Genomic DNA, 22,066 nt, shown 5'->3' with positions numbered 1-22,066 from the left:
GCGCCCTCATTGAATCTTCCTATGCAGCAGCTACAGTGTCAACTTTCCTGTGGCTGCTGTCACATATGAAGTTAGGTACGAGAAAGGTGGGTGTAGCTTGTCAGAAATGGCTTGACGGTCCAACCTCCAAGATCTGGGAGGGGTGGTCTAATTATTTCCATGGGCTGGAATTCCTCACCTCTGTTATAGACCATTAGCAGGAAAGGGTGTGCAGGGAGAAAATGGGACCATGGAGCCCCAACCCCCAATAATTTTTATTTTAATAGCTGACCCCCACTTTCCTGGAAGAACAAAAAAAAAAAAAACAAAAAAAAAAAACAAGGAACAAGGCAGATTTCCAGACCCCGTTTTCCCCTCTACACCAATCATTTATTTAGGCATTGTAAGTTGTTTGCTCTCTGGCAAGGAGGCTTCTACTAGTCATTCTGACAGATCTTCCTTTCATTCTAGCTTTTGTACAATCTGAAAAGCATCCCAGGAGAACCCTTGCTCAATTCATCCCCAACTGCAGCACGGATTAGAAGCAAAGACAAAATCCCTTCCTCCTTCTGCTTGGATGATGAATTTGCAGACTGCTTGTTTTGTTTTAATAAAAATTATTCTTTGGGACTTTGTTCTTGATATTTAATTTTTTGTTGTTGTTCCACTGATACTGTGCTCCTTTTCTTACAAGACCTGAACACCTAAGATAATCCCATATTTTAAAATTAATTATGCACTTAGGAATTCTGTGTAAATACTATATATTCCTTGATCTTGAATTTTATAATTCATACCTCACATGATTCCCCTTGATAATATGGTCAAGCATATATATATATATATATATATATATATACACAATCTCTCAGACTTGCCAGGAATTGTGTATCTAGTGTGTGTCTGAGGGAGGGATGGGATGGCAGCAAACAAGTCTCAAGTCACCACCTTGGTTTCCAGAATTCCAGGCTTATTAAGAGAATGCAAATGTATTCTACACAAGTACTTTTACTGCAACAAAGAATGGAAAAAACTGCCCTTCCTTCCTCCCAAATGTTGGAAAACAGGCAGGACAGGAGCTCCCCCACCTTCTTCATCTTGCTCTGACTTTCCCCAGGAGAATTCTGGCTTGCTTATGGAAAGTTACACTTTCAGTTGAACCAGATTTTCCATCAGAAAAGATTCAAGTGAAACTAAGGAGTACCCATTTCCCTAGATCCGCACCCCCACCCACCCAGTGCATCATCCAACATCAACAGTCCCTATTAGTATATGGGCTGCCGAAGAGAGCAGCACATCAACAGGCACTATTCAGAGGCAGAAAGGATCCTTCTACAGTGGTGCCTTGCAAGACGAAATTAATTCGTTCCACGAGTCTTTTCGTCTTGCGATGTTTTTCGTCTTGCGAAGCACGGTCTGTCGCAACTGCGCCTCTTCAAGCGGCTTTAAGAAAAAAGCGCAAGACGTTTTTGTCTTGCGAAGCAAGCCCATAGGGAAATTCGTCTAGCGAAGCAACGCAAAAACCGAAAAACCCCTTTGTTTAGCGAGTTTTTCGTCTTGCGAGGCATTCGTCTTGCGGGGCATTCGTCTTGCGGGGCACCACTGTATTTCTAGAGAGACTCCTGATAAATATTGCTTTTTTCTTGCCTGGAAAGTCCAAGGTGCTCTCATGCACTTTGGGGTCAAGGAGGAGCTGCCAGGGGAATATTATTGCTGCAGTCCAGTTCCTTGCCACCATGGTATTTGGCAGGGCTTGTTTGCGTTCTTTTTAAAGAATGCAGCAATCCAGCAAGGAGGGCTTCACTGCTTATCTGTGCTTACACGGGATCTGGTCTAGCAACTGCCTGACATATTATGACCGAATAAGACATTAGTGCTCTTTTCCCTCTCTAGCAGAGTGCTGTTTCAGCCATCTTTGTACAAGGCAGCCTTTATTCCCTTGGCTACTGCAGAGTAGGCTGCTTTTGCCTCAATATTTGGCCCCTCTTTTCCCCAGCAAAGGGTTGCAATCTTGTAGAGAACGGGTACTTGAGCAATCCAAAGCTGTTATGAGGAGGAGACAGATTTCAGGGATCCGCGTCAGCTTGGCACATTTGCTATGTGTGGCTGACTGCTGGTGTCAGCCTCTGCAAATCTAGGCCAATTCCCACGTTAGCCATTCTCAGGGCCAAAGAAGCACAAGAGATCTCTCTGTTTGACCCAGCTGGCTTTGTCCTTCCCATAGAAGCTCCCTGTCCGCTTACCCTCTGTGTGCTATCCAGGACACCCAACTATTGCACACAGAGGTCACAAGGAGGCCAAACTAGGTTGCGTTGAAGAGATACAGAACTGCAGATGAAGGCCCAAACCACCCTGAACAACAGAGGACAAGCAGCTAAGAGCGAATCCTGCACTACAAACATAGTGGGGACTTGGAGGAAAGTTGATGGCAGCCAAGCCACCTAAGATCCTGCCAGCAAGCTCTCCATACAAGGGTCACTACAGTTCAGAAGAGATTATAATAAATGTTCCCGGGAGGGTGGAGGGGGGAGGGAGACATTCTTGCTATTAGTATCCATAAGCTGAAAGTACAGGAGAAAGCGCTTCTTCACTTGCAAAAGGGGTGGAGGAGACTCTAAGCATTGCCAAATGGAATTCGGCTACAACCTGCAGCAGTCGTGGAGAGGAAATGTAAGGAGCATTATTTGCTGAGCAGCTCCATCTCTAAAAGCCACAGATTAATGAAGCAGGCTGTACTTTCTCCCACCCCTCTCCCCAACTCTGTCCTGGACGTGGGCCAAATCGGAGAAAGTGACTCAGATGCTGGGAACCAAGGGAAATTGTTGCCTTTTGTCCAGCACAGCCTTCAGGAAGATTTGCACTGCAAATTAGAGGAGAGCTAGCTGCGCAGCTGATTCATCTCTCAACAGGAACCCGGGGTAAGGAACCAGCCACTAAACTTGCACATTAAGGACTATGTCCACGTTATTTTAAGGTTAACATGGGAGCCACTCGAACCCACCCTTCCTGGTAGCACCAGGATGCATTTAGTGGAGTTAGAATTGCATCTGCCCTTGTCTGCCATGGGCACCAGTGCATTTAGAATAAGAGAAAGTTCACCTAGGTCCTACGGCAAAAGCACACTGGCTGGGAAGAAACTCCAGTCTACAGATCCAACTATGCCTGTGAGGCTGCTTTCTTCAGATCACACCCACCTGCCCTACATATGTGATGCGAGGTAGGCAAAGACGTGGCTGCAATCAAGAACTCAGAATGTGCTCCTAGTTGTACCTTGGCAATCAGGTGTCACTACTGCAGCCAACAGGGCTTACTCTCAGCTCTGATCAGAGATGCACCCCTTTGAATTGATCACCTGATGCCATAAAGACAGAACTTGCCTCTTGGTAAAAGTAAAGCTTAAGCTCTGAAATGCAGGCTTTTTGGTTGCCTCCAGCAGCCATTCTGATAAGGGCCAAAGTCCTTATCTCCTCTAGCCCCCCCCCCCCGCAAGTGGCCATGATCAAAGACAGCAATACTTCCCTCCCCTTCTCCTGCACCTGATTTCCCCTCCCTATGAAACATGCTGAGTGGTTCCAGTTGCTTGTGGGACAAGTGCTCTCACCACCCAGAGACATGAGCATTTGTCTGTTTGCTAACCACATGACTCAAAAGAATGGGCAAACAAGGTTATGGAATTCAAGGCTCTTGGCTATCTTTGCAAGGGAGCTCATACAGGCCTGCAAAGGATCCCACAATGAAATGCGCAGCAGTCTTTGGTGCTGGCGTCCCAGACATTTCCACCAAAGAACTCTGTAATCAGCAACATCTCAGCAAAGGAAAATCAGTGATGGGGCTTAAACTCAAAAAGATGCTGCTGCTCTTGGGAAGAAAAGGATTTGAGTTTTCTGTATCCAGGTGAGGCAGCCCTCACTGGGCCCTGACTCAGTGTGACCCAAGAATTAGGGACAGCAAGGAGGGAGAGAATTAGAAAGCACCTCCTGACCAGTGTAAAGGCAAAGCTCACCTTCTTCAAACAAGATTATACTCTTCTGAACCCTGTGTAGGGACAACTGACAACAGGGAATCCTTTCTGGAGCTCAAAGGGCAGGAAGTGGCAAAAGCCCTAAACAAAGGCAGTGTGTTAATCTCCTTCCAACAGAAAAACAGTCACTGTCTCCTACGGCTGACCCGTATTCCACAATGTGGTGAAAGATTAACATTTTCATGCGTGCGCTAATACAGAGACACTGCAGAAGAAAAGGAATGCATTAGCAACAGAACGAAAAATTCCAGCCACCGAGGCAACAGAAAATGAAGCAGCCATCAATCTGGACCATGATGGCCAACATCAGAAGCAGTAAGGAGCATCTGCCTGGTGCTACAGGAGCCAATTTTACTATCCATGTTACACTGGAAAGCTGTGGCAATTAGGATAGGTCCTGTTCATAAACAAAAATCGGGTATTCCTGGTTTAATAATTTTAAATTATAGCCTGCAAGTCACTGGGGCCATATTTTTGTGGAAAGTTTCAGAAATTAACAGGAAGAATTGCTATTGGAGTAGTGCTAGCCCTGGAAAGCTGAAAGCTTTTAGCTTTTTACTTGCTAAGGATATGGAGGGAAAGCAGTTTGGAATCCAGCTTGTCACAGCAGCAAAGTGAATTCCCCTCTGACCAAAAGAAACTGTGACTACCAGCCAATGGAAAAGAACTCTCCTCTCTACTCTGGAGTCAGCCAAAGTGGAGTTATCCCTAACCAAAGCCCAGGTCTCAGTAAAATCACAGCACCCTAGCAGTAGCCTGTTCTTGATGAAGAACAAATTAAAGCAGACATAAAGGAATCATGCCTCTAGGGACAGGTTAAAAGATGAAAGTAACCTCAACGCTAACCCTGGTTAAATCCACAGCCACTTTACATATGCTTGTATTCAGATCATCCAACATCAGCCAGTGGGGTATTAGCAAAATCAAGCTTAGTATTTATTATTTCCTCAGCTGCCTCATGCAAATTGTTGCATTTGGTTCAATAGGACAGTCCCCCTTCTCAAACTGGGAGGTTTATACATTTCCTAGACTGACATAAGGAATGCCTTTCAATGTATACCTCTCAAAATAAGTCTTCAACAGGGTCTACAAATGTTAGTAGGTCTTGCAAGCAAGCCACCATTAATGGTCATCACACAAGCTGCCCTTTTCTCATTGCCCCTTCCCTGAGTTCCTTGGTATGCACAGAAGGTCATAAAATCCAACTTCATGCTGCACTTCCAAGGTATTCTGAGAACTCCTGAAGTACAATATGGGAGTCAGAGATTAGGGAAGGAATTACTTCTTCGGGAAAAGTGAATGAATTTGTGAATGCTTCTTCAAAGTACAGTGGTACCACAGGTTACAGATGCTTCAGGTTACAGACGCTTCAGGTTACAGACTCCGCTAACTCAGAAATAGTACCTCGGGTTAAGAACTTTGCTTTAGGATGTGAACAGAAATTGTGCTCCGGCGGCGCGGCAGCAGCAGGAGGCCCCCATTAGCTAAAGTGGTGCTTCAGGTTAAGAACAGTTTCAGGTTAAGAACGGGCCTCCAGAACGAATTAAGTACTTAACCCGAGGTACCACTGTATAGAATATAATGATCTCCCAAATTAGATGGTAAAATGTAGCATGCATGGACTAGCTTTCGAAATAATTCATAATAATCCTGATACCCAGATTGGAAACTCATGTGTTCTGGCACAATTTAGGGCTCTTGCTTAACCACAGATCATACCACATTATTTGTTGTTTAGTCGTGTCCGACTCTTCGTGACCCCATGGACCAGAGCATGCCAGGCACACATTATAGCAACACAGAATATATCAAAGGTTTCTCCTTTGGCCTGCATTTCTTCAACATTATAGACGGGCTGGCAATATTGAATCTCTTCAGATGGGGAGCCCAAAACTGCCTCCTATTCCTCTTATCCAGCACACAACTGAATAAATCCTAGTCCAGGGATTGAAGAATGTAATTACCATATTTTTCCGTGTATAAGATGCCCCCATGTATAGGATGTCCCCTGCTTTGGGGGACCCCAAATTTAGAAAATGGGCATATGCACTATCCGTGTATAAGACGCTCCCAGATTTTTAACCTTATTTTAAAGTAAAAAAAAAAACCCTAGTCTTATACATGGAAAAGTACTGTACTTCGATTAGAACCTCGTCCATGAAATGTTGGGCAGGAAAAACTGCTCATGCTCACTGGGTTCTCAAAGTGCAAAGCACTTCAAAAGTGCACAGGCATAAAGACAACACTCAGCCCGACCACAGAGATCCTCAGGTAGAAGATATTCAGAACAACAAGGAATTGTCAGCCTGTATGAGACCAGGGTTATTAGAAGGTCTAGACACTCAAGAGAGAACCACCTGTCTGCACAACAGCAATCGCCTTGGAAAGTTTTAGCCTGGTTTTGCTACTGGGCCACCAAAATGACTCCCTAAGAACAGAGGCAACCCTAGCAACAAGAAGTACTTTGTATTCAAGGAAGAGTCTCATCCCTACCTACACAGACACACACCCCCAGACCCCAGCTACTTCTCTCTCTGCCCTATTGCGGGAAGCATTACAAAGCTTTGAGCATACTGTACACCATGTACACAGCTCTCTGCATACGCAGGCAAGGTTCTGCACTAAGCATGTATATTCAAAACATGCATACAGGCAAGGCCCTTTGTGGGCACATATGCTCCCTATTCTCCCTCTCTCTGAATTGCTTAAGCTCCCAGCACCAGTTTTTTTCACAGCCCTGGTGTAGCATTACAAGATACCAGGTTTCTGGTTTCAGTTCCAATTAATGGAAGAGACTGAATCAGGTGCAAAGGGCTTAGTTACCCTGCTGGTAGTTTTTAAACTGCCCCAGACCCTTGAATTTCAAGCCAACATAGCAGGCTCAATCCTGCATTCATTCGCTGCCTATCCTCCCCCACCCCACCTAAACTTTCCTTCTAACAATTGCTCCCCATCCCGAAAGAGCTCTTCAGACTCCCTCAAGCTTAAAAAAGTAACTGGGAGATCTGGTGGCAGAGGTTTTAAGGGTCATACAGGAAAGGTTCTGCTAGTTCGCATTATCTTCCTTCTCTTTTTGTGTACAAGGATTTGGTATGTTTTCTAATGTGAAAACAAATACGTGGGTGAACCTTTGTTAACAAGCAGGTTCTGGGAATGTGGCATGAAGATGGAGGCATGACACGGTCACACTTAAGTGACCTGTTTTTCCATTTTAGGAAAAATACTGACAACCTCATACACTGACACAGGTGGGAGTATGCAAAATATGTGACATGGGAATTTATTATTGGTGACTGAAAAAAGTTATTAACACTATGTAGATTTGCCCACACCGACATAGATTTTATACTTGTTCTATTTTCTATTTTCTCTTTTGTTAGACACTGAGGAAGTACAGTGGTACCTTGGGTTAAGTACTTAATTTGTTCCGGAGGTCCGTTCTTAACTTGAAACTGTACTTAACCTGAAGCACCACTTTAGCTAATGGGGCCTCCTGCTGCCGCTGCGCCACTGGAGCACGATTTCTGTTCTCATCCTGAAGCAAAGTTCTTAACCTGAGGTAATATTTCTGGGTTAGTGGAGTCTGTAACCTGAAGCATATGTAACCTGAAGCGTATGTAACCAGAGGTACCACTGTAGTAGCTTGGGGATCCTTGGACCTGAGGAGCAACAGATAAACAAAAGGAAAGATGAACAGGGTGCTACACAGATGTATCAGTAGCGGTGCTGAAATCCCACTCCCCAAAAATCCAAGCCACTAGACTCCTAACCAAAGTCTAGTCCTCAAAGCTTTTAAGTGAAGACAGACCATCACTTGACATTTCTTCAGAACTAGAATGGCAAATCACTATTTTGTTTCCATGAACATTGGCCTTCTGCATTATAGGCCATTATCACATGCAAAGTCTAAGATCCCTCTGTACATAAGCAATGCTAAGCCTGACAATGTGCAGAGGACCTGAAATTCAAGTCCAATCAATTTCTCTATAAAGATGAAAAGAAACTAAGAAATAGTTCCACAAGATAAAAGGTCTAAACAAGAACCAAAAGCTGGTTCTTTAAGAAGTGAAATTTCTTGATGGAAATCAGAGCCCACTGCTTAACAAGGAAGGTGACTAATAAGGTCACTTCCTGACTGATTAAAGTTGTCTTGAGACATGTCACCTGGCCTGCTTACTGGTTAAAAACAACCACATTCTTCTCTGTGGCAGCTTTCAGATGCTGTGCCACACAATCCTATGCATATTTACTTGGAAACAAATCCTACCATCTTCAACGACATTGTCTTCAATGGTGTTCACTCCCCAGAACACTAGATCCCCAACCTTTTCCCCATGGCCTGCCTGAAAATTGCTGGTGGTTTTGAAAGCTAATTAATTATTTTTCTGCCCATTGTAGAAACTGTAATGTGCTGTGCTAGGTGCTATATGATTTTTAAATTGCATCTTTAATTACATATTGTCATTTTATTATTTTACAATTTGCATTACATGGAATGAAACTACAATATAGGGACATACTTTTTAGTCCCACATTCCAGGGGGGGAAATTCCTGAAGGGATCTGGTAAAGGAATAGCAAAGCCAAGTTTATCCTGAACGGCCTGCTTCAGATCAAGAACCGCCTGAACGAAAAGACTGAAAATATTCTCATGTAGGACTTGCAAAAAGTTGCGTGCAAGTACACAGTAGGAACTTACAGCTTCTTAGCATAAGTACAACTCAGTTGGTCCTTACCAGGAACTCCACCCATACCCTGCGGATGCTGCCATAGAGATGTATGACCTTCAATGAGTCCCTTAAATGCATGGTTTCCTTTACGCTGTACACTTTAGAGGAGCACTTCCAAGCATTCGTTATTTGCATACATTACGTTCAGACTCTTCTGCCCTTGCTTCGAAAAAGAAAATAATCCAGGTTAGTTTTAAAGACCCAGGAGTTAAGTTATGCCTCTGACCAAGGCCTAAATGAAGGACAGGTGGAGTTACATGCCTCTTTCCCCCCACCCCACCATTTCTTATTTGTTTTAAATCTCAGGAATGGTGCGTCTGAGTTTCTTTTTAATATCCCCTTCCCAGCTGCTTTCACATCTATGCAGGGAGGGGGGCACTCTTCGTGAAAGACAAACAAATGTTGGGAGGAGGCAGATGCATGTCACTGCCAAATAAAGTTTGGGCCTGAGATAAAAGGGACATTGTATACTTGCACAGCCATGCAGTATTTTAACTGAGACTCAGAAGGGACCTGAATATTTTGCCTTTCCTCTTCAGGCAGGTAGTAGATGATCTATTGCTGCTGCCAATTCAGTTTTTCACTGGTCAGCCTCAACAGTACATACATGTAGTGATGTGAGGTGAAAATATTCTCCGCAGAATATTCTCTGCTAGAAAATTCTCCAGAGAATATTCTCCACAAACTGTAAATTCTGTGTCATCTACACAGCTGCTTTAAATGTACAAACACCTCATTAATCAAGAATATTCTTGAGAATATTCTCCAAAAGATTATTCTCAAGAATTTAACATCACACCATGCATGCTTTTCATTCAGCCACCTTTTAAAACTACTTAAGAGTAGCAAACTTGAGAAAAGTGCATGGTTAAGCCCAATGGGAGGCACTTGTTAGGGAACTATCCAGAGGACTTTCAAGTCCCAGGCTTCTAAGTAACCCTAGAAAACAAAGGGAGAAAAACAGCACCAACACTAATAAAGCTGAATGTGTTTTTTCAATTAAAAAAATTGCAAAGAAATTCAGTTAAATGTGGGCAACTGCTGAGGTAGGTATCTCCTTATTGCATGGTATTAGAAAAAAGGAGCATGTCTATCAGGTTCCCTGTGGCCTAAAAGATAAAGGATGCAATCCCTTTCCCATTTACCTGACAGTAAGTCCCAATTATCTCCCTGGGAATTACTTCCAAGTAGATATGTGAAGAATTGCATTGCAAGGGTTACATGTAAGCCAATTTCAAGCGAAATTTAATCATAATGGCTTCCACCCAAAGGACCCTGAAAATGTACAGGCTATTCTGTGCTGTAACAAATAAATCCTAGTACTTCCACAAAATTACAATTTCCAGGGTTCCGTGGGAGGTAACTACAACAACGAAACCATTTTCAAACTGGTTTAAATGTATATTATAGAAATATGTGAACTGATTTGTGCGAGGTTTATCCAGGAGCTTTCATCAGAACAGGAGCAGATTGAACACCACTTGCTGGACTTCTGCCAATGTTTGCACCCTAGGGCAGCCCCATTTGGACTGCTTTTCAGTTTCTCTCTCTCTCTCACACACACACACACACACAGACACACACCCTGAGAACCATTGTTCCAAGTGTTTTCACACACCTCTTTCCTCCTAAGCCACAATACTGCATATTTTGAAGAAGAAATCTGGGGAAACAAAGGATTATGGAGCCCCACAGAAGAACGTTTCGATTCTCTCCATTATTTCAATCTGAATTATTCACATACAAACCTATTTTTCTCCCCTCAGTGAATTAAAGATAGATTCAGTGCCATTCCCAGCAATTACACACACTGGTTCTGCTCAGCCTCCCCAGTGAGAGCTCCAGACAGAGTTCAGCCTCTATCCATGGCAGCAGTCACCACGCAACTGTGACACTAATAAGCACCTAGCAGCCACCACTTCCGAATGCACAACCAGCCATGGAAGGAAAGCAGTAATTTAACTTTCCCTCCAAATCAAGAGGAGGTTTGGCTCCAATAAACCAGACCAAACACATTCTTAGGTTTAGTTCACATGTCAGTCACCACAGAAGAGAAGGCTTCGAAGGATGCAATAGGTGAGACCCACGTGGCTCTCATAAAGACACTGCGCTCTGGCTGTATTAGTGAATTAATTAGCAACAACACTGGCAAAACACAAAACTACTCCTCTGAAGTATTCTGTAAATCCACCTGGCTACCCAGCAGCTGCACTGGATAAGGTGCAGCAGCTTAGAGGTCACATTTCCTTCTTCTGTGGGAACATGAAGGGACATGCTTGAACATTATGTAGCAACATGCACCTGCTGGACAGAGTAGCTTTTCCGTTTCCATCCACACCAGGAGGGACTCATAAGAAGAGCAGTACCATTAATGCAATTTGGCTGAGGGTGGAAGAAAAATATATACGCACAGCTTTGTGTAAGTTTATTGATACAATAAACCAAACACGGAGTACACCAAAGAAAGGCCATACGTATGCACCTGACTGCACTTCCATTAAGCAAATGCACTCAAGCTTAGTAGCTCTACGTCTAGGAACATTCTGTACAGCATTGCATTCTGCAACACTGTATGGTTTTTCTAAAGCAATGATTCTGTGGTCACTCGCAGTGCTTTTCTCGCTCCAATATCAACCAGCAAACAGTGCCTTTTGTTTTTAGAAGAACTTTTGATTGGGTTTTATAAACAAGGATAATAAACTAGAATGATAACAGATACAAATAAATAGACCAAGTCTTCTCATGTCACTTGTATATGACAAAAACAGCACAATAAATTTGCAGTTGCGTTTACAACATGTGGTGCATTATTAGAGGTCAGCGTAGAAGTTCTTGGTTCGTGAATTGGTTCACACGAAAACAATTGTGAAACAGGATAGAAAAGAGTTAACAGATAACATTCAACATCACATAGCTAGTTAGACAGGAGTCCCTGTGGTTGCACTTAGATTTAGTATGAGTAATAGTCATTTTCCTATTTTATGTTACCAATGAAACAATATAAAGTGTTGGTATATTGAATAATTTGGAGTGGAATTTGGGAGTGGGGTTCAAAGTGAAGATAATAATTTATGTTTAAATTTAAATTTAGATCATCCAGATAAGATAGGACTGCCAGCAAGTAGTCCCACATGGCCAAAGGCCATGACTACTGGGAGGTTGAGGTGGTTGTCTATTTACTATGTATGATTATGTTTTAAAGTTTTCTGATTGGTTCAGTAGTGTTTTGATGGAGGACAAAACCAGCTTGGACTGGGGCTATTAGTTTGTGTAAAAATATCTGAATCCTGTTGACTAGCACTGACATAAAAATTTTATAATACTGATTAATATGAGAGATTGGCTAAAAATATTCTACCTTTTGGTGGTCTTTAAATAGTTTTGGGATAGTTACTTGAAGTCGTACCAAGATTGTAACGGGGAGGGGTGCTACTCTCATTAGATCATTCAATAGGCAGACCATATACCGTATGATAATAAAGTTTTTTTTAATTGTTTATAAAACTCAGACAGCAAAGTCATCAGGTCCAGGGGCTTTATGTGGTTTCAATTTTTAAAGAACATTGTCAATTTCTTCTAGGGAGATGGGGCTATCTAAAAAAGTTTTCTCATCATGAGTAGGTGAAGGTAAAGGTATGTTTTCCAAGAAATTGTGGGTATCGACAGTGCCTTTTATAATCAGGAGTCCCAAGTATCCTCCTCAAACAAGAATGAGAAGTCTAAGATTCATACAGAAGGTACTCCAATTTAGGGTGTAATCTCTAGCCAAGTTACTCTGATTTAAGTCAGTTTTAAAGGAGAGATAATTTACCATATGTCTGCACATGTATATGACAAAGAGAACACTGATATACCCACACCCAAAGAAACAAAATCGTAGTTGGCTTAGCTATTGTAAATTGGCCTAAAGACACCAGCAGAAGGTACATCTGAGGGAAATTATCCTCCTTCCACTCCCCGCTCATTCTGGTAGCTCATTTGTCAAATGATGTAAATATATATCTATTCAGACTGCAGTTTTAGGGATGAAGAATGTGTGCTTGCACAGGTGTCCATGTACTTTGAGTCAGGTTTGCCTCTGAAATAAACTGGGGACTTCCTAATGGAGGCACACTGGTACATAAGTCCTCCACACACAATTCTGCCCACTGACGCATGCTTTCCTGTTTTAGCACATATGCTGAAGCTAGAACACAGCAGAGAAGATTGGCATACCCGTGCAGAAGAAGGACATACAAATCCATGCAGTGTTTCATTATATCTGACAGCTGGCATAGCATAGTGGCTAGCAGTGCAAACTGCTCCTGTTCCAACCTTTCCTTAGCCATGAATTCAGCAGATAGGCTGTTCTGCACTGAGTCATAAGTTCCCCCATCCCCTGCTGCAAGCTAAGGATTATTGACAAAGCATGTGAAGCACTTTGAACACTTTTAAAGTACTGTATACATGCCAAGCATTATGACACTCCCCAGACCCTATTAGATTAGGATTGCAGTCCCTCCCCACCCCCTGCTCTCACAACAGAGTGAAAAATGAACAGATAATTCACCCTTTCCCAGGCTCCCAAGGGCTCTACATCAAGCTTAAAATTTACATTGCAATCCAAACAATTAATGTCACACTAACTTTTTAAAAAGGCAACATGGAAACAAGATTGCATCAAAGATTCCCAGTTTGTTTCTGTAACTAATCTCCTCAACCGGTTCTGATAGGATTTGGGGGAGTTTCAAGGATAGTCAGCACAGTTCAGATTCTCGTCTTATTAAATCAACTCGTACTTTTTATCTCCTCCACCACCCTGACCCTGCCTCTAACATATATAGCACTAGTTCAAGCCTGATATCTTAGAAGTCCCATGTGTATTTAGCCATGTCCCTCACTTCAACTCACATGATGGCCTCAGTCAGCAGAACTTCCTCAAATGGGCAAAATAAGAGAGTGCATAAGCACTTGCAGGCTCAAAATCCTGAAATAGCTTTTAAAGGCTCCCAGCTACTTTCTGCTTTTTGATTTTTACCTCTCTTCTTGAAAAATCAGTCAGTGTCAGTAAGATCAGTTATCATTTTGTTTCTCAGTTTTGTTTTCCGGTTTATGATATCCTATCCATGTTTCTTAGAAACAAGGCCGTCTGTGTTCAGTGGGGCCATACTCCTAGGTACAAAAGCTGAGGCTGCTGAACAGACTGTTGGGCTGGGGTGTTGTTTGGGGGTTGTTGTGACTGGTTTTTTGTATCTTTATTATAGATCCTCTCGTGATATATGTGGCAATTGTTCAGTTTAGTTGTGGGGTGTTGTTGTTTTTTTAAAAAAGTATGTTTTATTTGTTGTTTATTGTTATTTTTGCTATGTTGGAGTTATGTATTTTTTCATGTTGTAAGCCACCTTGATCATGGATTGAACTGTGGAAAGGTGGTATACAAATTAAATTATGTAGGTAGGCAGGTAAAGTACACATGCACGGCAGCCTTAATCCCATGTATGCATAGCAATGTAGTCTGGTTATTAAACTATAGCCTGCCATCTCACCAACCAGTCTTCAAGCTTCTGAAACACTGAATTCTGTAAATAAAATTAAACAATTTCAAACTCTTGCAAAAAAAAAATCAAAACCCTTTAAATCCCCTAAACTTTCATGTTTCACTCTAAGCCTGGGATTTGTTACTGAACAAGTACATTATGGAAGACCAAAGAGCTAAGATCTGAATCTGCAGAAGAGCTGACATTTGACCCGGAATTAAGCAATGTCTTATCCCAATGCTTCACAGTGTGCATAATATGCTCACAGACAATATAGAAGGAAGTCAGGTTTTCTAGCTGAAATATGTTATACATAATTTTTAGTTAAAATAAAAAAATTCCTTCCAGTAGCACCTTAAAGACCAACTAAGTTAGTTCTTGGTATGAGCTTTCTTCAGATACCACTAATTTTTAGTTGCGAAATAAGTGAACATGTATTACATCCAAATCTGTACATCCAAACTGTAGCATGAGTTAAAACTTTTTGAAAAATTACAAATATGGAATATACTTCCATCATGTTGTAAAGTGGAAATCTGGGATGCCTTCTACCTTAACTCATTTAAAGGCTATGGGCAAAACTAGATGTACATATGAACAATTTTCCTGACATGGTAAAGTGAAAAGCAATCCAAGGGTACCACAACTGGGAGTGGAGAGGAGAGGGGCAGAAAGGGAAAGAGGGTATTTAACTTTCACAGCTGACTATTTTGCCCACAGACTAAAAAAGTTTAAGCAGCCCCTTCCCCTTTCTAGTCTCCTCCCATTCCCCAACTCCCAGTTACAGCACTTTGAAGCTGCTTTTCATTTTAAGAAACGGCAACTGTTACATGCATCCAGTTTTGCCATCAACTGAGTATATTCTCACATGTCCTTTTGCACGGGTGCAACATTTTAAGGGACTGAAAATCATCTTATAACTCAACACTTTTATTGCTGTTTCCCTACCGTTTGTCACCTGCAAGAACTCACTCTGCCCTGTGACCTATTGAAATGTGCTACCTGAGAGGGGGGAAAATAATTGTTTGTTCTTCATTTCAAGCATCCAAGCTGAACAAAATACAAAATGCAATGTCAGGGCAAAAGCTTAATCTGATCTTTTTATCCCTTTTAGCTCAACGGACTTTGTTGACAGTGCAAGGTAAGGGGGCTGACAGTAATGGATTTTATTATCAGCACTGTATCTTTAATAATTGAAAAGTTGTTAGCTGCACAGGCAAGGAGGATTGGTTTTAGTGCATTGATCTTTTAAGCTGGCAATGATCATTTAAACAAACAAGCAGCAAAATCATATATTGGCCAGAGTCCTCCTTATCTTGCAATTTACTTTATTTCCAAAACAACCTAATGCCAGACAATCTCTGCCAGGGAACAGGGTCTCCAGCCTGCAGTTCCAGAAAGCCCTTCAACATACCAGTCAACAGGTAGCCTCACAGGCAGAGTCCCCTGGAACTCCTTGGCAGGCTCAATTCCATGGATTCAGCACAGGATCACAAAGCCCCGAAGGACGCTTGCCTGGCAAGCAGAATTCCCTTTAAGCAAAGTGCTTCCTCCCACAGAGCTCTGCTGCATGCCTCCCTGATTAAAAGTATCACTTCGGCATTTCTTTATGATTGTACAACTCTCATCTGAAGAGGGCTCCCATGGGCACACAGACAGAAACAATAAATCCAAACAGACAAGTGAGGTAACAGGGAAAGAAGCTGGCACCAAGGCCAACAACCACAAAATGTGAGAGAGTGAGACATGTAAAGGTTCTTGGACATAACCTAGCTAGCACAGGCTAAGAATCAATGGCCCATCTAGTCTACAATCCTGTTCTCACAGTGGCCAACCATATGCCTGTCAGAAACCCACAAGCAAGACCTGAGCATAAGAGCCCTGTGACTCCACGGGAGTTTCCAGCACCTGGTATTCAGAAGCATTATTGCAGCGGTTCTCAACTTGCGGGTCTCCAGATGTTGTTGGGACTACAACTCCCATCATCCCTGAGCTCTGGCCTTGCTAGCTAGGAGTGATGGGAGTTGTAGTTCAACAACACCTGTGGACCCACAGGTTGAGAAAGGCTGCATTATTGCCTCCGACTGTGAAGGCAGAATCAACCCATGATAGGAAACAGCCACTGATAGTCTTCTCTTCAACGCAGGTGTTCAATCCTTTTTAAAAGCCATCCAAGTTGGTGGCCTTCGCTAAATCTTATGGGAGAGAATTCCATAGTTTAATAATGTGCTGCATGAAAAAGTATTTTCTGTTATCTGTCCTGAATCTTCCAACATTCAGCTCCACTGGATGGCCATAAGTTCTAGTGTTAGGAGAGAAGGAGAAAAACTTTTCCCTAACCACTTTCTGCACAATAGGCATAATTGCATAAACTTCTATCAGGTGACCTTTTCTCCAAACTAATGAGTCCCAAACACTACAACCTTTCCTAATAGGACAGTCATTCCATCCCCTTTATCATTTTGGTTCCCCTTTTTTGAACCATTTCCCCAACTCTAAAATATCTTTTTTTTGAGGCAAGACAACTATAATTGTACACACCATTCCAAATGTGGCCAAAGCACAGATTTCTATAATGACATTGGGACACCTGCAGGTTTATTTTCCATTCCTTTCCCTAATGATCCCTAACATGAAATTTGCCTTTTTCATAGCTGCCACACGTCGGGTGGACATGTACATGTACATAGAACTACAATACAACCACAATAGACCCCAATAGTCACCATCAGTACATACCACATGAGCATATATGTGAAATTAGGGATTTGTTTGTTTGTTTATTTTGTTCTGACATGTATTGCTTTACACTTATTTACACTGAATTGCATTTGCCATATTACTGCCTATTCTTTTTGTTTTGGAAAGGTCATTTCGGAGCTCTTCATAATCTCTTTTTGTTATGACAATGCTGAATGATTTACTACCACCAGCAAACTTGGCCACCTCACTGCCAAGTTTAAACAACTTCTGAAAGACCTGGAAGGGTCCAAGATTTCTAGAATGACCTGGAAGAAAGGACTTTTTGAAGGTTCACAACTAGGAGGCAATCTCTTTCACCACATTGGGATCACCATCAAGAAGGGGCCAGGGTTCCCAATTTTGAAGGCAGGCTCATAAGAGGGGCTAGGCAGTGGCGTAGCGTGGGGGGTGCAGGGGGGGCCGGCCGCACCGGGCACAATATCTGGGGGTTAGGGTTAGGGGGCGCAAATCCACGGGTTAGGGGGCGCAAATTACTTGCCTTGCCCCGGGTCCTGACAACCCACGCTACGCCACTGGGGCTAGGTTAAATAAATGGAGAGGGACACACACGCACACTGCACCCAAGAAAGAAAGCCTATCTAACCCAGTGGTTTACTCATTGGGCATCTTGAGAGACTTAAACTGATGAGTGATAGGATGCAGAAGAAGAGCACATTAAAGTCCTGGATTGGTTTCCCCATCCACACCGAAAAGATGAAAAGATTCATTGTTATTTAAATGTTTAGTAGTACTTCATGCGCAAGAGCTTCACTGTCGGCGGCTAACACCACGTGATCATGAAGTATCCCAAGTTACAGTATTACTTTCTTTTTTAAAAAATAGAACTGATGAGAGAGATACGACGACTTGCCCAAGTCCACCCTACAAGCTGGTGGCTAACCAGGAATCAGAAACCGGCTCTGTCGAGGTGCAAACCCATCCGACCCATATCTAGGAAGCATGGCTCATCTGAGTCCGTCCCCACTCAGCCGCCCCGCTTTTGGTTAGCCAAACCAGCGCCGGGATCCGGCCTCGGGAGCACAGGCAGCAGCTGCGACTCTCGCCACCATCTGGACCACGATGGGGGGGGGGGGGAGAAGCGAGCAGGAGGTGGGGGAGCTCGCGCAGCCCCTCCTCAGCTGAACTCCCGAGGCGCGCAGAGACCGGCGGCTCTCTCTCCTTTCCCCCCAGCATCCCAACCACCGAACCCTCCTCAGGCTGCGCGCCACCCCGCGCAGGAAAAGCGAGGGCTCGGGTGGGGGTTTGTTTTCCTTTTTACCTGAAGCGACTCGTTGGCCATCTTCCCGCCAAGCCCCGGCTGGCTTCCTCCCCGCCTTCTCGCTGCTGCTGCTGTTCCTGGGGCAGCCTCTGCTGCTCCCCAGGGCTGCCCTTACAACAGCAGCAGCAGAAGAAGCAGCAAGAGCCGTCGTCGATCCGCCATCCTCTGGTTGGTGGGGCGTGTGTGGAGGGAGCCGTCGAGCCCCGAAAGGGGGCGGCCCACCCGCCCAGGAACAGACGAGCGGACGAAAAAGAAGGAGGAGTTGAGGTTTTTTTTTCCTCTCTCCCTCTCTCTCCTGCAGGCAGCTCGCCTTGCAGCGGCCGATACCGCCGCGCGCGCCACTTTTTGCCCGCCGAACGTTCTGTCCGCGCGCCGGCCTCCCTTTATTTTATTTTTTTGCCGCTCTTTATTGTTGCTGCAGCGTCGGTTCCGCGGGCTCGTTCGCTCTCTCCCTCACGGTGCTCAACTGGCCGGGTTGCTGGTCACGTGAGCTGGGGGGGTGAGTTGGGGTGTGTGTGTGAGAGAGGAGGAGACGGAGACATCGCTGCAGCCGCCGCCGCAAGCTCCAGGGGAGGGGGGCGGGGAGGAGGCCGTTGGCCGAAGCCGGAGATTTGCGGGGGTAGCTTGCAGCTGCTGCTTCCAACCCTCCCTAGGTTTCCCCCTTTCCGGAGCAGATTAAAAGATTAGCAACAAAGGCCAGGCTGGGGGGATCGGGGTGGAGGGGGGTGGGAGGGCCAGCTCCCCTCCGCCGCCCCGCCTGGCTTCCAGAAGCCAGAACAGCGCCGGGTTTGTTGCAGCCGGGAGGAAGGACACGGAGAAGGCTCGTTTGGACGCTGCCATTATTTGAGAGGCCGGCCTGGCTTTCATTCAGAAGCCCCTCCCTCCGCCCGTCCCCTCGCTCAAGCGGCTGCTCTTCTTGCCCAGCAAGCGCTGCCTGTTCTCGCCTCGTCGCCTTCTCCCCACTCCCACCCCCATTACACTTCACAACTTATGTGGGGTGCTTGTAGAACTCATATTGTTGTCATACACGGCCAGGAGAGGGTCGCCCGGGTCTTGGTGCAGACCCTGATGTTCTGGTTATCGCGTCTACTCGTGGGCTTAAGGGGGGCGGAGGGGACGAGAGGTGACTGTGTGTCCTACTTTATTGGGGGTGGCAGTAGAAGTCCAGAGTCTACTTAGAGGGCTGTCCCACTCAAATTGATATGATCTAAGACTCGCAGGCACACAAGCTCCCCACTACCGTGCGTGCATTTCTGTTTCGGTTATAGCAATTTTCTAAATTTGCATCTATGCATTTAAAATACGGTATTCAAATTGTATGCAGTTCTGTGTCATCTGTTCCCAGTGATACATTTCCTCTTTTGGCAATGCATACCTGAACAATCCAAATGTACATTTGAAGTTACTGGAAAATGAGTCTGAAGGCAGTTCAGGCAGGGCTTGAATAACGGAGAAGGGGCAGACTTCCTGAAATGTATAAGCCCTACACCCACCTGACTCCTCCCAGTTTTAGCTGAGTCATGCTGGGAGAAGATTTCTAAAAACAAAAACAGAACAGTAAAAACAAAAACGCAGTAAAAACAAAAAACTGGTAGCTGTTTTGAGTCCATCAGAAGAGGTTAAGGGGCAGACCTCTCTGCCCTTCCTGTAATTTAATATGGTTAATACATCTTGTTTTCAGCATTGGCCTGTGATAACAAGAACAGTCTTATGACTAATCACACCTGCTTGACCATCATTCTGTGGCTTAGTTCCAGCCCTATGTGGCAAGATCCCACTGTCCCCTCAAGTAGTCTCTCTGCACTCCAAAACAAGGGAAATTACCGGTATAGTGAAGGAAAGAGAAGCTACGTTAATGGGGAAGTCTGTTTTGTCTATTTTTTACTCCCATGTAAGCACTCGCAGAGTTGCAGTGCAGCTGTTAGCCATCACAGGACCCGGCATAAGTTTCTCCTGCAGCAGTGATCATACACATGGAACTACAAGTTCCCTCTTGGAAGACAACAAAGGCGGAGGTAATTAAACTCAGTGCAACAACATCCCTATTACAGTAATAAACAAACATTCATTTAGAAAGGGACGATCTGCAAGGAAAAAGAAGACCAGAATTGCTATTTTAAAAGGTAACATGTAATTTCAATCTCAAATGCAAGCTTAGTCTACAGTTAACGTTTTATTGGTAAGATTACTAGTAAGAAATGTAACATTTAACACCTTACAAATTGCGCAAGACTCAAGTTTAGAATTCTGCTCCTCCTGCACACAACCTGCTACATCAGGTTGGTTTTGAGCCCTAAACCCAATGTCTTGTACAAAGCACACATTTTCTTCCCCAGTGATGATTCTTACTTTCTCCACAAGCCCAATGGGGAAAACTACAAAATGTACATCCTTCACACAGCCTGGCTTTGCCACCTGCAGGGTCATTTCTCAGCAGGGAGCTATCAGTAAAACAGACTGAGATTCCAAACAGTCTTTATTACCAAGGGGGAGTGTGTGTGTTCAACATCAGAGTACAGCACTGATCTGCTAAGTACTGAGGGCAATCCATCTGCTCAGTGGTAGAGCATTTGCTCTGCAAGCAGAAGGTCCTAGGTTCATTCCCCGGCATCTCCAGGTAGGATTGAGAATGTCCCCTAAGTTAGATGGGCCAATGGCTTGACTCAATGTAAGGCAGTTTCCTATGTACCTTGGCTATTGGATTCCTGCATACTGTTCCAAGACAAGACTGAGTTAGATTACAAGCCAATGTGATGTGTTTGGGCATACCTAACCCTGGACAGGATCAGCCTGCTGTTAAAGGTAAAGGACCCCTGACAGTTAAGTTAAGTCCAGTCACAGACAACTCGGGTTGTGGCGCTCATCTCGCTTTACTGGCTGAGGGAGCCGGTGTTTGTCCGCTGACAGTTTTTCCGGGTCATGTGGCCAGCATGACTAAGCCACTTCTGGCGCAATGGAACACTGAAACCAGAGCAGCGCATGGAAACACCATTTACCTTCCCACCAAAGCAGTACCTATTTATCTACTTGCACTTTTTGGCGTGGTTTCAAACTGCTAGGTTGGCAGGAGCTTGGACCAAGCAACGGGAGCTCACCCTGTCACAGGGATTTGAAGTGCCGACCTTCTGACCGGTAAGCCCAAGAGGCTCAGTGGTTTAGACCACAGCACCACCCACGTCCCTGTTGTTACAATACACCTGTTGATACAATACACATATAAGGCTCGGCCTGGGAATGGGTGGGCACTTATGAGGAAGATGGAACAGCGTAGAACTGAAATCTTTTTGTCGCAAGCACAAAACACGAAGTGTCAGGCAGCGAACTTAACTCTGCTGACCTGCACTATTTGCCACCAACAGACCAATCTGGCAACCGGTTCACCAGAAATGTGATCCTCTGCTGCACACAATAGTCATGCGACTTCAGTCTTTGGATGAGTCATACTGGCCTCATTCCATTTTGCTCCAGAGCAATATCCTCCAGTGCAGCTATTCTGCAGTAAATGGTTTGAAACGCATAGTAGGATTTCCCCCAACCTAATTTAAAAACAAAAACACAACTCAGAGTGAACTATGCAGTCAGGAGAAACAGAGGATCCAGATGTGCACTCCTAGATACTGGACTGGCCTTCAAACACAAAGTAATCTCAGATTTGATTTGATTTATTACAATAACTTATATCACACCTTACTGTATTTCCATATGCTCCAAGCCAGGGGTAGGGAATTGGATCCAGCTAGAGGAACGGACCCAGAAGTGGCCAGCCCTCTGTGGGCAATTTTGATGGGTGGACATGGCCA

At 44.2% G+C, this 22,066-nt stretch overlaps 1 protein-coding gene and 1 long non-coding RNA gene across 4 annotated transcripts in view; one reads left to right on the top strand and one right to left on the bottom strand.

Annotated features, from left to right (window-relative positions):
- PKN1 (protein kinase N1) overlaps positions 1 to 19,126 on the bottom strand; it is a 68,569-nt gene extending 49,443 nt beyond the window's left edge. Inside the window, exon 1 of one of the 3 annotated variants that reach the window (XM_083490780.1) lies at positions 18,267 to 19,126. In XM_083490780.1, coding sequence (XP_083346906.1) covers positions 18,267 to 18,287 — 21 coding nt within the window. In that variant the 5' untranslated portion in view covers positions 18,288 to 19,126. Of the gene's footprint in view, positions 1 to 15,193; positions 15,243 to 18,266 lie in introns of those variants that run through there. The other 2 variants (XM_083490781.1, XM_083490782.1) reach the window with 2 other exon arrangements.
- LOC310700846 lies at positions 13,266 to 18,706 on the top strand. The gene is made up of 3 exons (XR_014522870.1): positions 13,266 to 14,568; positions 14,661 to 17,378; positions 17,531 to 18,706. It is a non-coding gene; the product is annotated as an uncharacterized lncRNA (long non-coding RNA).
- Positions 19,127 to 22,066: the final 2,940 nt, after the last annotated feature.

The sequence above is a fragment of the Podarcis liolepis genome, assembly GCF_965112155.1.
Source record: "Podarcis liolepis genome assembly, chromosome: 2".
Taxonomy (NCBI): domain Eukaryota; kingdom Metazoa; phylum Chordata; class Lepidosauria; order Squamata; family Lacertidae; genus Podarcis; species Podarcis liolepis.
The sequence above is the reverse complement of the archived record's forward strand: the minus strand, read 5'-3'. Positions and strand labels throughout refer to the sequence as shown.